The following is a 21267-nucleotide window of genomic DNA, read 5'->3' as shown; positions in this document are numbered from 1 at the left end:
AGGTAAAGGATTGGATTCAATGATATTAAAGGTCTTTTCTAACCTAAGCAATTCTCTGACTCTATGTCATCTACATTTTAAGTTTCAAAGCTTTAAGTAGGAATTCCTGTCTTTGACAAGATGTGTATGTGGGTTGAAAATATTTATTAGAGAAATATATCCAAATGGGATTAGAAAAAGATAAAAAAGCCTTCAACGGCCCAAGGAAGCACAAAAGGGAAATTGCTTTGCTGAAAAATAATAAGCTTTGTGTATTGAGTAAATCATCCTTCTAGCACCAACAACAATAAACAGGAGCTATTTTCACACCTTATTTCTCACTACATTTTTAGACAACAGAAAAGCCAATACAAGTACAATTTCATCCAAGAAGCACTCATTGATTCATGTTGAATAATGTTCCCGCAGTTCAGCACTTCCAGACAAGCTTGCAAGAACATCCCTTCCAGAAGAGAAACAGCAGAGGATTCAGAAAAGAAGCAAACAGAGGCCTAAAAGCCACACTGTCCCCACACTTCAATCTCATGCAACTGTGCCAAGCAGCATTTATCAAGTCGAGGATTTTACTTTGAACCTTAACTAGGAGGAAAGTATCTCAGTCTCAAGAGCATCTTAGAAAAACTGGTTTGGTGCCAGCAGAGTCCCTGGTGCTAAATCGGCTGCTGCTCATCCTGACACCTGGGGGGCAGCCGGGAGGAACCCCCCAGAGCATCGCTACCCGTGAGGCTCGGGCAAACACGAGGGTGTTGCACATACAGCCACTCACTGCCCTCTAAACACCATCACACTCTGCCCCCTCCGATGTCTCAAAGCTCTACACGTGCTGAATCACTGTGCAAAGCCACAGCGTCTCCTTAGGAAAGCCACCTCCCCATCCCGACCCAGCGCAGGTGATGGGACAGGACAGACACAAAGGCTGGTGGTGGAGCAGGAGAATGTCTGGGGTTTGGAGAAGCTTGGAGACAATGTGCAAGCCCTTATCAAAACAGATTTTTCCACTGATTCACATTATGGGAGAATCAGTAATACTGTAGTTTACATTTGCTTTGGTGCTTTATGGAAGCGTCACTGTGTCGAGAATTAAATGGATTGTATTCTTCATAATGCAATCCAGAACAGTTTCAGTCTTTAGCCAACACACTGTAAAAACAGAACAAAACAAACGAGTCTACCCATCACTTCATCTATCCCGTGATTTTAACCTTCTATGTGTGAAGCACAGCATTACACCTAAGAAAAACAACTATTCTCTTCATAAATCGAGCTCCTGAGCAGCTCCCTGAATGGCCACCACAGCATTTCATCAGTAGACGAAATAATTCCTTCTTCAAGGCACAGAAAAACCATCCAGACTCAGCAGAATCTTCTTGTATTTGTTCTTTCCCAAATGACCATAGCAACGTGCTACGATCTACAGGCTTCCTCTTCTTCCCGAGACACCTACTGGCTTAAGCTACAGAGAGAAATCACCCCCAGAAAACCAAGTGGTGCCAGATCTGTCAATCTTCTGCTGCTGCAGCTCTGGAAATAGCCTGACCTGAAAGCAGCACAGCCCAAACCCACAGGGGAACGAGCACAGCACATCGTGGTGCATCTCATCCGCAAAAAGAGGAAAACACAGCAGGTTAGAGACATTCGCAGCGTACGCCGAGGTACAGGGTAGTCTTTGGGAGGGGGAGAATTAGCAATTAGAATTAGAATTATCCTTTTGAAAGGATCAGCTCCCGCAAAGGTGTTGTCAGCTCCCGGTGTCTTCACACACCATCAGTTCCATATAAATGCTAAACTTAGCTACACGTATCTCGCAGTATGAACCGTGCTCGGTCTTCCCTGGAATAGAAGTGGCGAGCAGAGCTGGAAAACACACCAAAGCTGCTGGGAGACAAAGCACTAGGGTCCCAGGCTAAGCCTTCTGACAGGAAAACATCATGCTCTGTCCCCACAGACCTATTTTACACCGAGGCAGGAGTCCCACCTTGCTTCCCATCCCACGTATCACAGAATCACAGAATCACAGAATAACCAGGTTGGAAGAGACCCACCGGATCACCGAGTCCAACCGTTCCTACCAAACACTAAACCATATCCCTCAGTCTGTATCGAAACAGAATGAGCTTTTTCCACAGGTATCTCTACAGACACAAACCCTTTGCCGGCAGAACCGCGGTGCGAGTGGAGGCTTGGCTTTTGTTAGAAGCACAAGGTACCACACCCCGTGAAAAAAAAGCCACGCAGCACACCGTGGGGTTTTAATTTTGGGGATTTATAAGTATTTATCTACTATTGCAGGGTCCCCAAGGGACAGGGGACAGGATGAGAGGGAACGGCCTCAAGCTCCACCAGGGGCGGGTCAGGCTGAACATTAGGAAAAAAATTTTCACAGAAAGGGTGACTGGGCACTGGAACAGGGAGGGGGTTGAGTCCCCTTCCCTGGAGGGGTTTAAGGGACGGGTGGACGAGGTGCTGAGGGACATGGGTTAGTGATTGATGGGAATGGTTGGACTCGATGATCCAGTGGGTCTTTTCCAACCTGGTGATTCTACGATTCTATGAAAAAAACCCTGTTCAGATCCCACCCAGCCCGCTGCAGAGGAATTGCCCATCAATTTGTGTTTTCTTTTACTTGATGGTATTTTTTTTCTTTGCTTTTAAGCCCAGTAGTTAGCTCTGCGGCCTGTTTCATGGCCGAAACAACAGCATTTCCCCCCGTTGGAGTGAAGCACAACCCCACGGGGACCCTCCCACTCACCCCGCTGCTCTTCCCAGGGGGAATTTGGGGTGGCAGCGGGCAGGGTGCGATGCTGGAGGCGCGAGGGGCCGAGGAAGGCTCCGCGCTGCCCGCCTGACACGGAGCGCTCAGCGGAGAAGTGCAGCGCTCAGCAGAGAAGGGCTAAGCCAGGCTGCACACATGCCCTCACGCTGCGGCTCCGAAAGCAGCTGACAACCAGAATGAAGAGGCTTTTATCCTCTCGCTGGAGGTATTAACATGAGGTTTCCCAGCTGCCTAGAAAGATTGGGTTTAGACGTTCTCCTACGAGGGACTTTTTTCCAAGGGCCTGGAGTGATAGGATGAGGGGGAGCAGCTTTAAATTGGAAGGGGGAAGGTTTTAAATTATACATTAGGAAGAAATTCTTCCCGATAAGGGTGGGGAGGCCCTGGCCCAGGTTGCCCAGAGCAGGGGTGGCTGCCCCATCCCTGGAGGGGTTCAAGGCCAGGTTGGATGGGGCTTGGAGCCCCTGATCCAGTGGGAGGTGTCCCTGGGGTGGGACTGGATGGGCTTTGAGGTCCCTTCCAACCCAACACATTCTATGATTCTAAACAGGAGATATAAGCCTGAAAACTCAGCTTCAGATCAGCCTTGCACTAAAATAGACACCATCACCCTAGTCCTAACAGAGAAAGGAGGGGAAAACACTCCCTCACAAGCCAATCCCTCTACTGTTTTCAACAAGGAAGGAGTAAAAGGGCTCGAAGTGCTCTCCCCTCTGAACCTAAACCAGAAAAGTACCCTAGGGAGAGCAGCCCAGCAGGTCCCGAGCCCCTCTGCATCCTTCCTTTGAAAATCCTCGGGCATAAATGCACTCGGAAGAAGGAAAAAGATGAAGAAACCACACACCAGAAGACAACCTCGCTTGCTTACTACAGCAAACAGCTCCACACACTCCAACTAGGCTGTAAGAAGCAAGCCAGGTAGAAAAACGCATTTTTAGGTATGTCAGCCAACATAAACACTCAGAGTCACCTTGGAGCTGCAGAGGAGCCGAAACATCAAATAAAACTGCGGTCTGTTGAGGCTGTTGGGTAGGTGACTGTGAAAGACAGTGATGGATTTACCACCATCGCTTTTTCCTGCCGTGGTTAAAGACAAGATGCATCCACAAGGCTCTTGTATATTAAACGCAAAAGTCAAATCAAAACACAGTGGGTTTTCTCTGGTTTAACCAAAGGAAAATTTAAGGTAAGACATTTTAATCTTCCATCCTTCGCTGCGTTGCGCATGCAAAGAAGATGGATGGAAGAGGACAGGACTCAATGATCTGGTGGGTCTCTTCCAACCTGGTTATTCTATGATTCTATAAGACGCTGAGACAAATGCCCCCTTTGAGGGGTTTGAATGAGTTGGGACGTTGCCTTAAGACCTCCCTGAGCAGAAGCTCCGAACCACGCAACCGCAGGCATCGTAGATACAGCTTTAGAATCATAGAATCACAGAATAACCAGGTTGGAAGAGACCCACGGGATCATCGAGTCCAACCATTCCTATCAAACACTAAACCATGTCCCTTAGCACCTCGTCCACCCGTCCCTTAAACACCTCCAGGGAAGGGGACTCAACCACCTCCCTGGGCAGCCTGTTCCAGGGCCCAATGACCCTTTCTGTGAAGAATTTTTTTCCTAATGTCCAGCCTGAACCTCCCCTGGTGGAGCTTGAGACCATTCCCTCTCGTCCTGTCCCCCGTCACTTGGGAGAAGAGGCATGAAAGATATCCTGGGGAAACTCAAGCCTAAGTTGTTGAACTTCCCTTCCTGCTGCTCATTTGCAAGAAGTATCATCGAGTCACCACCTTTAATTTGTGTTCAGAAAATCTGCTCAAGGCCCTAGGGAAGGATAATGGGAGGAGATGGAGGAGGCTCAGAAAGAAAGCATTTTCCCCACAACTGTTTCTTGGGAAGGATAAGTAAAAGTCAGAAAAAAACAGACATTTCCTTTAAATCATTAATATTTTAAGTTCTCTTACGTGATGACAGAATTCCTCAGGGTGGGGGGTTAGTGGTTGGGTTTTCTTTAAATTTTAATGGAAACCCTTTTTTTTTTTTCCAGTATTTTATGGACCAAAATAAAAGCTGCATTGCAGTGTTTTCCAAACGCTATAGTAAAACTTAAAAAAAAAAAAAAAGTGTGTGGTTTTGGTTTATATTTGCTTTCTGTGATGTTTCTAAGAGCTTTTGAAGACTCAAATCCTGCTCTTCTGGAAGGAAGTCTGCTCCTATAGTGCCTTCCACCAGAATTAAGCTCCTTTCTTCCTCCCAGGCATTATTTGTTGGAGCTAAGCAGTCACTCTAAAGCAAGAAATAGTAACAAACGGTGGGGCTTTCTACCACCACACTGCAGGGGCAGCCACCCTAGATCAGGTTACACCAAAGCTCAAGGAGCTCAGTGCTGCAAATAAATTATGGAAAGCTTCCCATGTTCATTTACACTTACAAAACTACAACTATCCCCATGGACCACCCCAAAATGATCCTGAATTGAAGAAATAAATATATGTATCTATGTATGTATTCACAAAACTCTGTTTCCAACTATTTTTTTTCCAGCTTCCACGGTAGGAAATTAACGGTTTATGTTATTTTTCCTTTTTACCTTTACTAAAGGAGTTAAATACCTTTTTCAAAGCACCACAGTTACTGTTTTCTCAGACAACAGGGTCTAGACAGCAGTGCACTAGATACCAAACCATCCGCTTAGGTGGGAGAAAAGGATGCTAAGTTTTACTTCCCTTAAAAAGATAATGTTGTTAAGAGACTTACATTTTAATCTACTTTTAATGTCTGTGGGTTTATTTATTTGAAGGGGGAGGGGAATTTGCTGACATTTGTTTCTTAAGCACCCAAATGACTGTGCTACCCTTCCGTTCCAAGTATTTATCGACCAAAGACAACTCTCCACTGCTGACTGGGGTTGATAACCAATCCGATCTTTCTGTACTTCGCAGGTTGTTGCGGGTTCAAATATAGCGAATTAATTTGGGTGCCCAGAAAACAAACTAAGAAAAAAAAATAAAAAAAAATTTGCCATTTTATGTCCAGAATTGACTGGTTTTTCCCCCTTACTTTTCCACAACTTCCATGAACAAAGTTTCCAATAAACTCAAGGTTTTAATAAGACAAAACATGCAAGGAATTGCTCGTTCTTTGTATTATTAATTAGTTCAAGATCTCCTTCTCACAGCACAGCAGGGATCGCATTATTAGCTTAACCACAGCAGACCAATCTATAAATCAAAGCATCGGACGTGAGCTGTTAGACAGAAAACCAAAAACCTGAGCCAGGTTCACCCACCAAACACCCTAACCAGCAGAACCCAGAGCACAAACCCAACCAGGGAAGCCGCAGCTCCCAGAAGGGAAAGGAAAGGCCCTTCCCAGCGCTGAGCCACGTTCACCACCAGCCAAGGAGCCACATCCCAAGCCATGGGAGACCCAGGTACACGCATGCTTTGTTTGTGTTTGAAGCCTGTGGACAGCCAACCCCTTACCAAGCTCAGAGAAACACACCTCAGGTATTTTGCTGCTGCAAGCCAGTACTGATTTCACATTTAAACTACTTAAATTTTTATCTATAAGATGAAAACACGCCACTTTGTGTAAGTCATTTTAACAGATCACGCCTATACGGTTGTTCTGCAGGGACCCAGCAGCACAGGGGCCTCAGCACACGCCACCAGCAGCCGTGGGGGACGAAGGCAGCAGCACCAGCCCGGCACTGCGGGGGCAGCTGGGCTTTGTCTTGCCTGGCAGGGCTCCGCACCCACGGGGGATGCCACACGGGGCGAGGGAAGGATGCTGGGGATGCTGTGTGGGGACCAGGGATGCTGCACGGTACGGAGGATGCTGCATGGGGACCAGGGATGCTGCGTGGGGCCTGGGGGGTGCAATGCTGCACTGAGCCAGGGATGATGCACGAAGCCGCAGATGCTGCTGGTACAGAGGATGCTGCACGGGGCCTGTGGGCAGGGAGGGAGGACGCTCCACGGTGCTCGGGGATGAAGGAGGGAGGACGCTCCACAGAGCTTAGGGGTGATGGAGGGAGAATGCTCCATAAAGCTTAGGGGTGATGGAGGGAGGATGCTCCAGGGAGCTCTGGGGAGATGGAGGGAAGATGCTCTACAGAGCTTGGGGATGAAGGAGAGAGGATACTCCTTGGAGCTCAGAGATGAAGAAAGGAGGATGCTCCATAGACCTTAGAGGCAAAGGAGAGAGGATGCTCCACAGAGCTCTGGGATGAAGGAGGGAGGATGCTCCACAGAGCTCGGGGATGAAGGAGGGAGGATGCTCCACAGAGCTCGGGGATGATGAAGGGAGGATGCTCCACAGAGCTCTGGGATGAAGGAGGGAGGATGCTCCACAGAGCTCGGGGATGAAGGAGGGAGGATGCTCCACAGAGCTCTGGGATGAAGGAGGGAGGATGTTCCACAAAGCCTGGGGATGAAGGAGGGAGGATGTTCCACGGAGCCTGGGGATGAAGGAGGGAGGATGTTCCACGGAGCCTGGGGATGAAGGAGGGAGGATGCTCCACAGAGCCTGGGGATGAAGGAGGGAGGACGCTCCACAGAGCTCTGGGATGAAGGAGGGAGGATGCTCCACGGAGCCTGGGGATGAAGGAGGGAGGATGTTCCACGGAGCCTGGGGACGAAGGAGGGAGGATGTTCCACGGAGCCTGGGGATGAAGGAGGGAGGATGCTCCACAGAGCCTGGGGATGAAGGAGGGAGGACGCTCCACAGAGCTCTGGGATGAAGGAGGGAGGATGCTCCACGGAGCCTGGGGATGAAGGAGGGAGGATGCTCCACAGAGCCTGGGGATGAAGGAGGGAGGATGCTCCACAGAGCTCGGGGATGATGAAGGGAGGATGCTCCATGGAGCTTAGGGATGAAGGAGAGAGGACCCTCTGCGGAGCTCGGGGATGATGGAGGGAAGATGCTTCTCCGCGGAGCTCGGGGATAACGGCGAGGGGACGCCCCGCGGAGCTCGGTTTGGGGGTCGGGGCGCTGCCGCAGGGCCCCGTGCGCGGGTGCCGGCGCATCCCCCGCAGCCGCGGGGCGGGCGGTGCCGCAGGGGCGCGGCGGAGCATGCCCAGAGCCCGGCATGACATCAGCCGCCGCTCCGAGACCCCCGCCCGGGGACGGGGGCAGCGGGGGGGACCGGGCGGGGGGGACGGAGGAGGAGGAGGAGGAGGGATGCAGGGGCCGGGGGGAAGGATGCAAAGGAGGGATGCTGGAGCCGCGACGAGGGGGAGGGGGAAGGAGGGATGGAGGGGCCATGGGGAAGGAGGAAGGCTGGAGGAGCCATGAGGAGGGAGGGAAGGAGGGATGCTGGACCCATGGGGATGGAGGGATGCGCACCATGGGGAGGGAAGGAAGGAGGAATGCTAGAGCCATGGGGAGGGAGAAAAGGAGGGATGCCGAACCCATGGGAAGAGAGCAATGGAAGGAGGGATGCTGGAGCCACGGCGCGGGGGGAGGGAGGGGAAGGAGGGATGCTGGCCCCATGGGGAGAAAAGAAGGGAAGGAGGGATGCTGGACCCAAGGGGAGAGATGCTGGAGCCATAAGAAGGGAGGAAGAGAAGGAGGGATGCTGGACCCACGCAGAGGGAGAGAAGGGAGGATGCTGGACCCATGGGGAGGAAAGGAAGGAGGGATGCTGGACCCATGGGGAGGGAGGAACGAAGGGAAGGAAGGATGCTAGAGCCATGAGGAAGGAGAGAGGAAAGGAAAGAAGGATGTTGGAGCCATGGGGAGGGAGGGAGGGAGGGAGGGAAGGAAAGAAGGATGCTGGAGCCATGGGGAGGGAGGGAAGTGGGGATGCTGGAGCCATGGAAGAGAGGGAGGAAGGGAAGGAGGGATGCTGGAGCCATGGGCAGGGAGAGCTGGCGGCCCCGGGGGAGGATGCGGCAGACTCACCCCGATGACGACGGTCTCCTCGCCCTTGAACTTGGGGATGAATTTGTCGCCGCGCAGGATCTCGGCCTCGTTGAGGGGTCGGAAGCGGCACATGACTTTGATGCTGCACTCGGCGGGATCCGCCATCGCGGCGCCCGCTCCCCGGGCAGGTGCCGCAGCCGCCCCGCTGCCCGCAGGCCACGCCCCCTCCCGCAGGCCACGCCCCCTCCCGCAGGCCACGCCCCCTCCCGCAGGCCACGCCCCCTCCCGCAGGCCACGCCCCCTCCCCGCCAATGAGAGCAGCAACGCCAGGCCGCGCCCCTCCTCTCGATTAGGCCACGCCCCCCGACGCAAAGCCCCGCCCCCGCCGCGCTATGAGATCCGCGGCGCCAGGCCACGCCCCCTCCGCTAGGCCACGCCCAGTCAACATAAGCTCCGCCCCCGTGCGCGGCCACGGCCCCTTCGCGCCAATGAGATCCGAGGGTGCGTCGTGAGGCCACGCCCCTTCCCGAGCCACGCCCCCCTCCGCGCCAATGAGACCCGCGGCCGCAACGCCAGGCCACGCCCCCATCCGCTTGGCCACGCCCTCATCCGCTTGGCCACGCCCCCTCCACCCCAATGAGATGCGCGGCTGCGACGTGAGGCTCCGCCCCCTCCGCTCAGCCCCGCCCCATCCGCGCTGAGGCCACGCCCATTATCACGTGCCCTCGCCCCCTCTCGTTCGGCCACGCCCCCTCAGTACCTACGCCCCGCCCCTTCCCGCCAATGAGCGCGGCTGCACCTTGAGGCTCCGCCCCCTCCGCGAGCCCCCGCCCCCTCGCTGCCTGTGAGCCCCCCCTCCTCTCGGCCCCCCCCCCCCCAAAATCCCAGAATCCATTCCCGAATCCATCAATCACGGGATCCCAGAGCCCCAGAGTCAATCTCAGAAACAATCCCAGCATCGTTTTATGGGAAACGCCCTTTGAGACCAACAGGCCCAGCCGACCCCTGCTAAAGCAGAGCCCCAGCACCTCATCCACCCTGAGCCCCTCCAGGATGGGGACTCCACCACCGCCTCCCTGGGCCGCCTCTGCCAGGGCCTGAGAGCCCTTTCCGTGAAGAAACGCTTCCTGCTGTCCGACCTGAGCCTGCCTGGTGCAGCTTGAGGCCCTTCCCTCTCATCCCCAGCAGGAGCAATGGCCCCAAAAGCTCCCACAAGCAGCAAGCAACGTCTCCCACAACAAACCACGCCAACGGCTCCCCACAACATCCCCAACAGCTCTGCTCAGAAGCACGATGGTCTCTTCTCTGTGATGCCAGCCGCCTCACCGGCTCCATCAGCAGCCCCAGAGGCTCCCCTCAGTGGCACCAAGTGTCCCAAAGGCTCCTCCCAGCAACCCCACCTCCACAGCCCCAAGAGTTCCCTTCAGAAGAACAAACAGGTCCCCTCAGCAATCCCTCTCAACAGCCTCAACATCTCCCCGCCACAGCCCCAAGGGTTCCCCTCAGGAGGACCAGCAGGTCCCCTCAGCAGTCCCACCTCAATAGCCCAAATATTTCCCCACCGCAACCAAGGGTTCCCCTCAGAAGAACAAACAGGTCCCCTCAGCACCCTCCTCTCAACAGCCCCAAAATCTACCCCCCACAGCCTCAAGGGTTCCCCTCAGGAGGATCAGCAGGTCCCCTCAGCAATCCCACCTCAATAGCCCAAATATTTCCCCACCACAGCCAAGGGTTCCCCTCAGAAGAACCAACAGGTCCCCTCAGCAATCCCCTCTCAACAGCCTCAACATCTCCCCCCCATAGCCCCAAGGGTTCCCCTCAGAAGAACCAACAGGTCCCCTCAGCTTCTCCCTCTCAACAGCCCCAACATCTCCCCCAGCCCCAGCTTCCCTCAGGGCCATGGAAGGGAAGGAGAACCCCCTTTCCCAGGCACACAGCCCCCCTCCACCACCGCTGCTTGTGCTCAGCCTTGGTATCAAACAAGCGCACAGCACGGAGCAGGTATTTGGTTTCCACCTGGCCTCCTCTGCTCCCTTTTTAATGGATGAGACACCTCCAGCTGCTGCTGCTGCTCTCTCCGAGAAAACAAGAGGGGTAGGAGGAGAGAAGGACCCCAGACCTGAGCTCCTTTTTCTCCCACACAAGCCACATTTATAAGCAGGCCTAAGGATATTCATTCATGGGATGTCACACCAGCACTTTCCTTCATTATATTACCCTTATTTTCTGTGAGAGAGAGCAGGAGCTGTCTGGGTGACGCTCATCGTTAAATTTACAAGAGGTTTGTCATGCTGCAGCCAGTGAATCAGCATCCGGGAAAGAGAGTCTGGAGCCTGTTCCTGCACTTGGGGATCGCTGTTCTCTTCTTTCCCCTTCACTCTCTGACAAAACTTCTTCTTTACCTGCTACAAAGTCTCCTGTCCCAGCCCTGTGCCCAGCAAGTTGATTTTCCTCGATTAGTTATTGGAAATAGGCTCAGGTACCACATGGGATTTCCTCCTCCATCATCTTCCCCCTGCAAGAAGCCAGGATGCTTAAAGATAGAATCATAGAATAACCAGATTGGAAGAGACCCACCGGATCATCGAGTCCAACCATTCCTATCAGATGAAGACAACAACTGTTGATGTCTATTCTGGAGAGTCTGCAAACTTCAGCAACTCCAAGAAGCTCCTGAAACTGGTTTCCTCCACGGGCCAGTTTAATTAGATCAGCCCCAGTCCTACAGTTAAGGTGACAGCAGTGGGTGGCTGGTTGGACTTCATGATCTTAGAAGTCTTTTCTAACCTCAAGGATTCTATGATTGGTTCTTCAGCATTTCCAGAGAGGTTTCCCTTTCTTCTAGCCACACGGGTTGTCTCCATTACCTGGCGTGGGTGGGACAGAAGCAGGCTGGCTACAAAGCCGCTGCATGAGGGAGGGTTCACAATGTGCAGCGTGCGATAAGACATTGTTATATAGTGTGAATTATTCCCCTAGATTACCAATTATCCAGCCCTTTTATTCTCTACTATATTTCAAGCAAATTTGCTGAATAGAAACTTTGTAAAGTAGGGGCTTAGTCATAAAAGACAACTGTTTCGATGAATTAATCCTCTTTTTCTCCATTATCAAGGGCTCATTTTGGAGAAAGACAGGAAAACCTCTCTTTTTTTTTTTTCTCCTTTTTTCTTCTGCAATCAGGAAGAATGCATAGATGAGCCATCTCTTCCCCTCAGTTTTGTCACTAGCAATATTGCATTGTCTCTGTTGTAGACGGTGGCATCACAGAGCTGCTGCTTTTACTACTTATTAGCAGATTACAGAGTTCAGCAGCCCAGTAGGAACATTTAGTTTTCAGGCAGATTCAGGAGCAATCAGAACCTCCTTGAGCTTGGGAGCTTCTTCCAGGCTGTTCTGGATGCTTGATGGAGGGGATGATTTATGGTTTACTGGGAAACTGCTTTGCATAAGACATGAGCTATCAAGATGCAGAAAAGCAGTCGTACTCTGCTCTTGTCATTAATAATTGCTTCCATTCCTGAAGGCATCGCTTTTTTCAGATTGTGTGCTTAGGAGAAACATCTGTACAGCTACACTCGGCTTTATTGAGCTACAGGACAGCAGAACACACAGAATCATAGAATAATTCAGGTTGGAAGGGATCTTAAAGATCATCTAATTCCACCCCCCTGCCACGGGCAGGGCCACCTCCCACTGGATCAGGGGCTCCAAGCCCCATCCAACCTGGCCTGGAACCCCTCCAGGGATGGGGCAGCCACCCCTGCTCTGGGCAGCCTGGGCCAGGGCCTCCCCACCCTCATAGTGAATAAATTCTTCCTTATGTCCAGTCTAACTCTGCCCCTCTCCAGTTCATACCCATTGCCCTATCACCACAAGCCTTTGTGAACAGCCCCTCCCCAGCTTTCTTGTAGCCCCTTCAGGTACTGGAAGTTCACTATAAGGTCTCCTCAGAGCCACAAGAGAATTTTCTTCCTGTTGGTACCACAGAAATAAAAGAAAGTGAACCCTGACGTCATCCTATTTTCCTACAACGACGGGGCAAGTTCTCCAGCTAGATACTGAGTCACGGTTTAAATCACCCTAGCAAATTAGATATGGTTTGAATGCAAATTCCGATTGTTCCTGAAGAAGTTTTCAGGCTGAGCCAGCCTCAGCTGGCACTCAACAGCCCGGGATGCTGGAGATCTCCAAAAGGAACAACAAATCCCCTTCTCCAAGACTGGGGTGCGGAGGGAGGGGCAGCTGTAAGGGAAGGATGGGATTCTGTTTCCCTGTGGATGAGCCATCGCCGTCCCCCACTGGTCAGGCTGCAGGAAAGCCAAGGCGAGGACACGTGATGGAAGTTCTGAACAGCAAAATGCGGATCCTCATGGAGAGGTGGGTCCCACAGAACTGACACCTGAGCATTTCAGAATTGAAAAAACAAGCTGCCATCCAGAACATTGCTTCCTTTCATTGCTTCTGGGGTGCAGGAACAAGCTTTGGGGCCAAGAAAGAATGGAAGGGCTGAATTTCTGCTGCCTTTAAGCATCCAGTGCCACGAACAAACACCAGTACGGTTCAGGTGAGTAACTTACCAGCAGAGAGAGTGGCTTTATTATCAATTCCATGGGTCCTGGCACCTCAGCAGCGGCCATCGAGATGAAATTTGATGTTATGCCTGTGTTGTCAGTGCTGAGGTACTTCTGTGGGTAAAGGGTTGGGATCCCCAAGACAAAAAGCAATTTCAAACGTCAAGGGTAGTTCATGTTCCCCAAACAGCAGGAGACACTGTTAGGAGTGCCTGGGGGGAAACGTTTACAAGGGCACTTAAGAGGAATAAAAATAAATGAAAGAAGCCAAAGAGGCAGCAAAAGGAGCTAAAAAGTGCTGAGGCTCTAAGCTGCCGAGCCGCGCATCACCAAAGGCAAGGAGACAGCTCAGGGGAGCCTGGGCTACCAGACCATTTGTCCAGGCAAAGGAGAAATTTAGTAGCAAATGTATAGGATCTCTGGTCCCCGGAAGCACGTTTCCTTTGGTGAGACAGCTCATGATTTGTTCAGTCATCAGGGGCCACAGGGGCTCCTGTCTTGCTGTGGAAGGTCAGATTTGGAAACAGAATTGCTGGTCAGAAGATGCTCCATCAGAGAGCGTCTGGGCTACGCTAACAGGGAGCCGAAGAGCACCTATTGCGTCTGGTTGGCAAAACACTTCAGTATATGCTTGCTCTGAAGTTATACAAGCGTGCTAAGTATGCACATAAAACTCAGCCTTCATATAAATTATTGACATTGTGGCTCGTCCTTTAGATTGTCAGCCCACCTAGAAAAAATGGGTTTGCTAAAAATAAGTAAATTGATTTTTACCGCTTTGTATAAGACAAAAACATTTCAGGTGATGACTCAATACTCAAAATGTTTTTTCCAAATTCCTTACTCAATAAATAACTCAAATGACAGGACTGTGACTTGGGGGAGGGGGAAGCTATGCCTGCCTTAATTAGAGGAAGCTATAAAGCAATCATAGAAGTGCCAACTAAAAAAAATACACAAGCCTCCACGCTGAATTTCATTGTGAGGAACATGTCCCTCGTCAAACCTCTACGCGTGCAGATCCAGAAAGAGTTAAAGAGCATTGCAGGCAGATGATGCCATCTTCTGGTGTCACTTACCGAGCTGGGGACGAGGCTCATCAGATCATCACCAGGGAGATGGGGGATGATGTTATTTTCAGCGTGGCTCCATCCCCAGGGCAAGGTTCAGCGGTTCATGCAGGCAGAGGCAGCGAAGCGGGAACCGGGGTGGTGGGAAAGCGAGCGCCAGGCTGCCCAGCGGTTCACAGCCAGCGGCCAGCAGCCTCTCCCCGGGGCCGCTGAAGCTGAGCCTTGCTCCCGAGTTACCCCCAGCACCTCCATCGAGAATCTGTCTGTGCTGTTGGTGTTTGGAAAGGGGAACGATTCGTTGCACACAGCCCTGGTCAGTCGATCATCTTCTGCCCCATGAATCACAGGACAGAGAATCACAGAATTATTTCACAGAATCACCAGGTTGCAAGAGACCCACCGGATCATCGAGTCCAACCATTCCTATCAAACACTAAACCATGTCCCTTAGCTCCTCATCCACCCGTCCCTTAAAAGATCTTAAAGATCATCAGCTCCAACTGTCAGCCCGACACGGCCAGCTCCACCACTGAACCGTGTCCCTACGCTCCACATCCACACGGCTTCTAAATCCTGTCAAGGATGGGGACTCCGCCACTGCCCTGGGCAGCCTCGGCCACTGCTTGACAGCCCTTCCAGTGGAGAAATATTTAATATCCATTTGAGATCAAACATAAATTGCTGGAGATAAATCGCCTTCAACCGTTGTACCCGAACAACATTCCCTGGTAATAAACACGATCTCTCTTCCAATCCTTCTGCAGATACAGAGGATGCACAGATCATGGAATCACTGAATGGTTTGCGTTGGAGGGACCTCAAAGCCCATCCAGTGCCACCCCTGCCACGGGCAGGGACACCTCCCACTGGATCAGGGGCTCCAAGCCCCATCCAACCTGGCCTTGAACCCCTCCAGTTACAACAACTGTCCTTTCAAAAAGAATTCACTCACCCTCCGGACTGCACTGACCGCAGCTGCTCCCAGAAACGATCCCTGTTCTACAGAACCTTAGACACACAGGAAGAGATCGTGCACACACAAAGAACCATTTACCAGGCAGCAGCAATTCCGATGAGGGCAGGAAGAGCGATGGAGCAGGGCGTGTTTGCGCCGGCACCCCCGATGCTGCCATCGCACCCTGCCCAGCTCCTCCGCCTCCTCTGCTCTCAACACACACACCCTGTTCTCGCCTCTCCTGGTGGAGTTCAACTCAATGGAAAGAAAGCAAACATTAAGCCAAACCACCTCATTTGAGAGAGTAAACTCGCAGTATTTAAAGCTCTGCAAGGGTCTGTAACACTAACTTTTATCTTGCGGGCTGTAAGACAAAACATGCTTAACCACTTAACCACATGCTTATTACACTGATAATAGCTCTTCATAGAAAAAGCCAAGAGGAAAATTGCACTGACTGACAACATACGGGGAAATTGTATCCTGATGGGGACAGGACGGATGGGGCTCTGAGCAATCGGATCCTGCCCATGGCCGGGGGGGAACTGGATGGGCTTTAACAGCCCTTCCAACCCAAACTGTTCTATGAAATCCAGATGATTTGCCCAAGGTAATAGCTGCAGGTTCTTTGGCAGAGCAAGAACCTCATCCTGGTTATTCCCAGCTCTCAGGCCATCCCTACCCTACCGCATCCTGTAAGCGCAGCGAACGATCCCAGAAACCAAAACCTCTTGGATAAAAGTACACATGCTGCGGTCAAAACCGTGGAGAGAGCATTAAACTCCTCCAAAATCCACTTGCACGCTGTGAAATAACCACATAGGCAACGTGTCCATGTTTTGATATGTATTTTTATTTCCCTGCAGGTTTCACTTACCAAGAACAAGTAACAGGGAAAGTTGTCTGAACTAGTGCATAAACAAACATCCGGAAACACCACTACACGTATCTAATTTACAAGAACCGTATAAAAAAAGTCACTAAAACACTACGCTACGAAGGTGTCCAACGCTTACAGTCAGACTTTTTCCAACCCGTTACTTGCCTTGTAGCCACAGGAAAACGCGCCCAAATTGAAAAGACAATCTTGCCACAACCCTCCCTCCCCCCTAACCGCCTGGGATGGCTCGATAGCTCGACATCCAATAATTAATTATTGCAATGATATAGAACGCAATACATACCTGGTAAAATATCCTTTACGTGGTTGTGTTACAGTTTTAAAGCCGGTTAAAATGCGCAGTCTTCGGATAAAATGGAATCGGGTGAAAATGTTCTCGTATCTGCACAGTTTTACGTGTGCGAGACGCATAATTTCCCTAGTCTGTTTGTTTTTTGTCCTGTGTAATTATTTTTTATAAACTGGTATTATAAATAGAAATATACATTCAAAATATATGGAAAAAGTGAGTTACTACATTAAATTTGCATGTATCGATCCATCCCTTTCCCCTGCACGGTAATAGAAAATACTATTTTGCCTTGAACTTCATATTTGACAGTGAAATGCCACTAAAGTATTTACCAAAAAGTCCATCTAGTCAAATTGTGAAACAAAATGAACCAAGTGAAAACTTTACATTTCCTTTAGAAAAAAATTACAAGAATTTTGTTTCCTAGCTATGAATCTTTACCTTTTTTCTTTTTTTTTTTTAGACACAAAGTTGGATTTATTTGTACAAGATACAAAATGTAAACATGGCAAAATAAATAGTTAAAACAAGTGATGCAGGATCCCATTTCATGCTCATGATCCCATTAAAGAATTATTTTTTAATCCATTCAGTTGCAAATTCAAGTGCAAAAGCATGATGATGAATATCTACTATTCAAGTAACAGAAATAATATTGATGATACAAATAAACTATTTTACAAGGTAGTGATTTCCCCAATTTTACAAAATTTACATTATATATCGACTTGATACACGATATAGCGATAGTCCTTTTAGGTCCGTTTCAGTTCTCTGTGCCCCACAGAGCGCTGCGTTTTGCATTCAGTCGGAATATAAACGACTCCGCCGCTGGCACCGGCTGAGACCCCGCTCTGAGGTTATGTCACCTCCATGGCGACTGTTGTCTCCGCGATGCCGTTCAAACCCAGGCGCTCTGGCTCGTGGTTCTCTCTGCAAGGACAGGAATGGGCAGTGGTTACGGGTAGAACAGAAGCGCTTCTTTATGCAGCTTTGATTTCTTACACGTGCTGCGATTTCTCACAGCTGCCACCCGGCCCACGGAACATCCTTAACGCGCACACAGGACGCAGATTATTTACAACTGAACACTGGCCTTTCAGAACTGCTTTTATTCCCTGACAGTGCAGTCTCCACCCACAGTCCTGTGTCCTGTTCTGGAATCGTGGATATAGAACTGTTGGAACAGGCCCAGAGGAGGCTACAAACCCAATCCAAGGGTCCTATACAAGGACAGGCTGAGAGAGTTGGGGTTGTTCAGCCTGGAGAAGAGAAGGCTCCAGGGAGACCTTAGAGCAGCTTCCAGTGCTGAAAAGGGCTGTAGGAAAGCTGGGGAGGGGCTTGGTACAAGAGCCTGGAGTGACAGGATGGGGGGGAATGGCTTTGAATTGGAAAGAGGAAGATTCAGATTGGACAGGCCCAGGTTGCCCAGAGCAGGGGTGGCTGCCCCATCCCTGGAGGGGTTCAAGGCCAGGCTGGATGGGGCTTGGAGCCCCTGATCCAGTGGGAGGCGTCCCTGCCCATGGCAGGGGTGGGACTGGATGGGCTGTGAGGTCCCTTCCGACTTGAACTATTCCATGGTTCTGTGATTCTATCCTAGCACAGAGCTGGGCCCTTCTCTGGAGCCGTTCACGAAGCACAAGTGTAAATTAAAGGTGCCAGACGCTCACCTTGCTATACTGCTGATGGCACTGCTCGGAGTTACCTTTGGCACCCTGTCCATGCTGGCAGCAACTGTGGCGAGTTTTAAGGCTGTTGGCGACGGGGCTGAAGTCCGTGTGTTGATGTGCACATTGACTGGAGAAACAACACTGACGTTGTTGAGGTGCACGGCGTTCGTCAGGCAAGAATTGTTCATGGGAAGCGTTTGAGGGCTGCTTGTGCACAAGGCTGGGATTAAGTGGTTTGTGGTGGTGTGGCCAACTGTCCTTACGAGCTGTACAGCTGAGATCCCTGGGCTGGATGATAAAGCCATGTTGGTGGAGTACAAGGTTCTGGAAGTTCCTGTTACAAAACAAAACGTCGTTCATTAAAAAATACGCCGTTCCTTAGGTTCAGAGCCAAAGATTAACCCCAGAGCTCTCAGTGTATGCATCAATGGAGTCATGAGCAATCTAGTTTTTAAAGATTTACAAAACATTATTTCCCCCCCCCCCGTTATTATTATTTCATTACAGCTGTAGTTTTAGTTTCACACCAACAAGTCTTTTCCAGTCATTTCCCTTCCCCTGTGGGTGGAAGCAAAGGGAATTGGGAGCCCAACTGCTCGGGTTTAGCTGTCAAAATTGGTTAGGCCAGGGCTGAACCAGGACAAGTTCCTTCAATAAAAGGGACAACATTCTCCTTAAAAGGAACGGGGAACAGCTGAGCTGGGCAGCCTTGGAGACTGACTGTGAAGCCAAACTCTGATGCTCCTCATCACTTCCTCACTTCCTACCTTGTTTCGCTTGCAACATAAAGAGGTTCTGGGGATCGGTTTGCCTCAAGCAGCAAAACTAGGGATTTCACACTAGGCAAAGCAGAAAACTCCCTTCAGATTACGCTGCAGAGCTCTGTTTGCAAGCTGAGTTGTGAGAAACCACAGGTCTCAACACGTATTCAGACTAGAGGTTCTTGAATCACATCGTGCACAGATTCTTAACTCTGAAAGAAGCCCTGCTTTCAGCTCACACTTTCTAATGTACAAATCTGCTTGTCCTCAATAGGATTCGCTCTTTCACATCGGTGCCACTTTCAGCTTTCCCACAGCAATACAAGTCTTATTTTACATGCATGATATTTATGCATATTTGCAATGGCTTTCAATTGATCATAAAGCCGTGTCCTCTACCACGTACCCGATCTTAGACCCCTCAAAACATTCCCCTCTCAGATCAAGTCTCAGAATTATACAGAGATCTCTCTCTCTCCTGGAACTGTTCCAGTATATTGATTTTGTTCTGCTGTGGGTTTCCCCTCCCCTCTATTCATTTCATATTCTCATTAACCCAGCCTGGCAGAAGGTCTATAAAACTAATCACATCATTAGCTGTTAAAACAGGGAATTACTCTAAAAGGCTTTTATTTGTTATAGCGCTCAAATTCCAAATGACATTTCTCCCTCGGCAACACGGCTGCTGCAGCAGCACGGCCGGCACTGCTGCCTCCTGGTTCAGAGAGGGGCGGGAAGGGCAGGGAATGCCACATCCACACTCCTGCCTGCATTTGGGAGGAACCTTAAACGCAAGGAAAGCTGAAGCTTACAGTAATAGCAAAAAAAATGCTGGAAGGAGTGGATTCGTATGGTTTTGCCTGAATACACAAGTGAGATAATGACCAAATAATGCACCAGCTTTTCTATTTCCTTCTCAAAGCGCTTAATGGTTTAAGCAATTGATTTTTTAAATTGCACATTCACACTGTTTTTACAATGCTGTCACTTACGCTTTTGATCATAACAGATGATCAAAAAGATAAAAGCCTAGAAAAGACAACAGAAAAAATACTTTGCCAATGTAGAAGAGCATTTGGTGGCTTATTACCATACTAACCTCACCTACCTGCCAGGGCACCTACCTAAAGAACAATGTTTAAAACTATCACGATTAATATATCTGGTTTTTTTTCTTTTATTTATTATATTTTAGAAGTCTGAAATAAGATCAGTTGACACAGCTCACGCTAGACGAAGAAGTTGTAAGAAATCCTCACCTGAAGGCTGGACAACACCATTAATGTTGTTGTGGCTGGGGTTCTGCTCCTTGGGAACCTCGCTGCGACTGGGAGCGGGGGCACTGACCACTGCGGATGCAGCAAAGTGGGCGCTGGCTGAATCGAGGGTTTTTGACATGCAGTCAGAGGTGCTGGAGCCCTGTGGGGAACACGAAAATAAAGCTTTCCTTTAGAATTATCCAAGTACAAAATTAAATACCACATTAAGATTGCTATGATGCTCAATTGCCAGCAAATACATAAATAAGTCTTCTAAATGTGATCTAATGCACCGCAACATTAAATATTTCTGAATCACAAGCCTGATGAAAAGTTGGAATTGGTGTCCAAATGAGTGTTGAGTGAGTCTGCCTGAAGTCAGCCAATGGCAAATGCTGTTCTTGGCATGAGAGATCACTTCCATGATGGGGCTTGGAGCCCCTGATCCAGTGGGAGGTGTCCCTGCCCATGGCAGGGGTGGGACTGGATGGGCTTTAAGGTCCCTTCCAACTCAAACCATTCCATGATTCTATACATTCGAGAATTTTCCTCCAGGAAAACAATGATGCCTGAAGTTTTCTTCTCTGTTCTGTCCAGGCTGCAAATACCCTGCAAGTCCAAGTCTAAGAATTTCCCAGTATTTATGCTGCATTCATCCTCATGGAGCAGTTTGTACCCCCCAGCATCAGCACCCACCACAATCTGGAAGCGCACATCTGCTATTAGACCAGTCTCTCTGAAAGAGCAGTGGGGATTAGGAGGACACCCTGCAACAGCTGAAGGTACCACTCTGCAATTTCCATTTCTGTTAGCTAAGAAAATGAATTTCCATAGACACCGAGTGTCTTAAATATAAAAAACTCATTGCTTTTGTTTAAATATTCTACTATTGGGTCTTTACACTTACAAAAAGACATAACCAGTAACTGCCAATACAGAATTCCTGATTAACTCAAGTGGAAAACACTGAGGGAAAGAAACAAACAGCACTAGCAATTAGATATAATGTGCTCAAAATAAGTTTTCCCAGCAACAGCTTTTATATTTTCTCAGTAAGAAACTAACAGAAACCAAGCTCACAGAAAAAGAGACATTCTTCCCTTGCAAGGCATTACAGACAAAAAACAGGACTCTCTCAGAA

The 21267-nt window shown here is 49.8% G+C and overlaps 2 protein-coding genes across 2 annotated transcripts in view; both read right to left on the bottom strand.

Moving 5' to 3' along the window:
- KIF5C (kinesin family member 5C) overlaps positions 1-8835 on the bottom strand; it is an 82910-nt gene extending 74075 nt beyond the window's left edge. The window contains exon 1 of the mRNA XM_069861674.1: positions 8684-8835. Within this exon, the coding sequence (XP_069717775.1) occupies positions 8684-8809 (126 nt within the window). The 5' untranslated portion in view covers positions 8810-8835. The remainder of the gene's footprint in view (positions 1-8683) is intronic.
- A 7845-nt stretch (positions 8836-16680) lies between these two features.
- EPC2 (enhancer of polycomb homolog 2) overlaps positions 16681-21267 on the bottom strand; it is a 44990-nt gene continuing 40403 nt past the window's right edge. The window contains exons 12-14 of the mRNA XM_069861675.1: positions 20127-20286; positions 18107-18440; positions 16681-17369 (exon numbers count right to left, since the gene is read on the bottom strand). Of these exons, the coding sequence (XP_069717776.1) occupies positions 17297-17369; positions 18107-18440; positions 20127-20286 (567 nt within the window). The 3' untranslated portion in view covers positions 16681-17296. The remainder of the gene's footprint in view (positions 17370-18106; positions 18441-20126; positions 20287-21267) is intronic.

Source organism: Phaenicophaeus curvirostris, chromosome 7, assembly GCF_032191515.1.
Source record: "Phaenicophaeus curvirostris isolate KB17595 chromosome 7, BPBGC_Pcur_1.0, whole genome shotgun sequence".
Classification (NCBI taxonomy): domain Eukaryota; kingdom Metazoa; phylum Chordata; class Aves; order Cuculiformes; family Cuculidae; genus Phaenicophaeus; species Phaenicophaeus curvirostris.
Note: the sequence above shows the minus strand (reverse complement) of the source record. Positions and strands in the feature narration are given on the sequence as shown.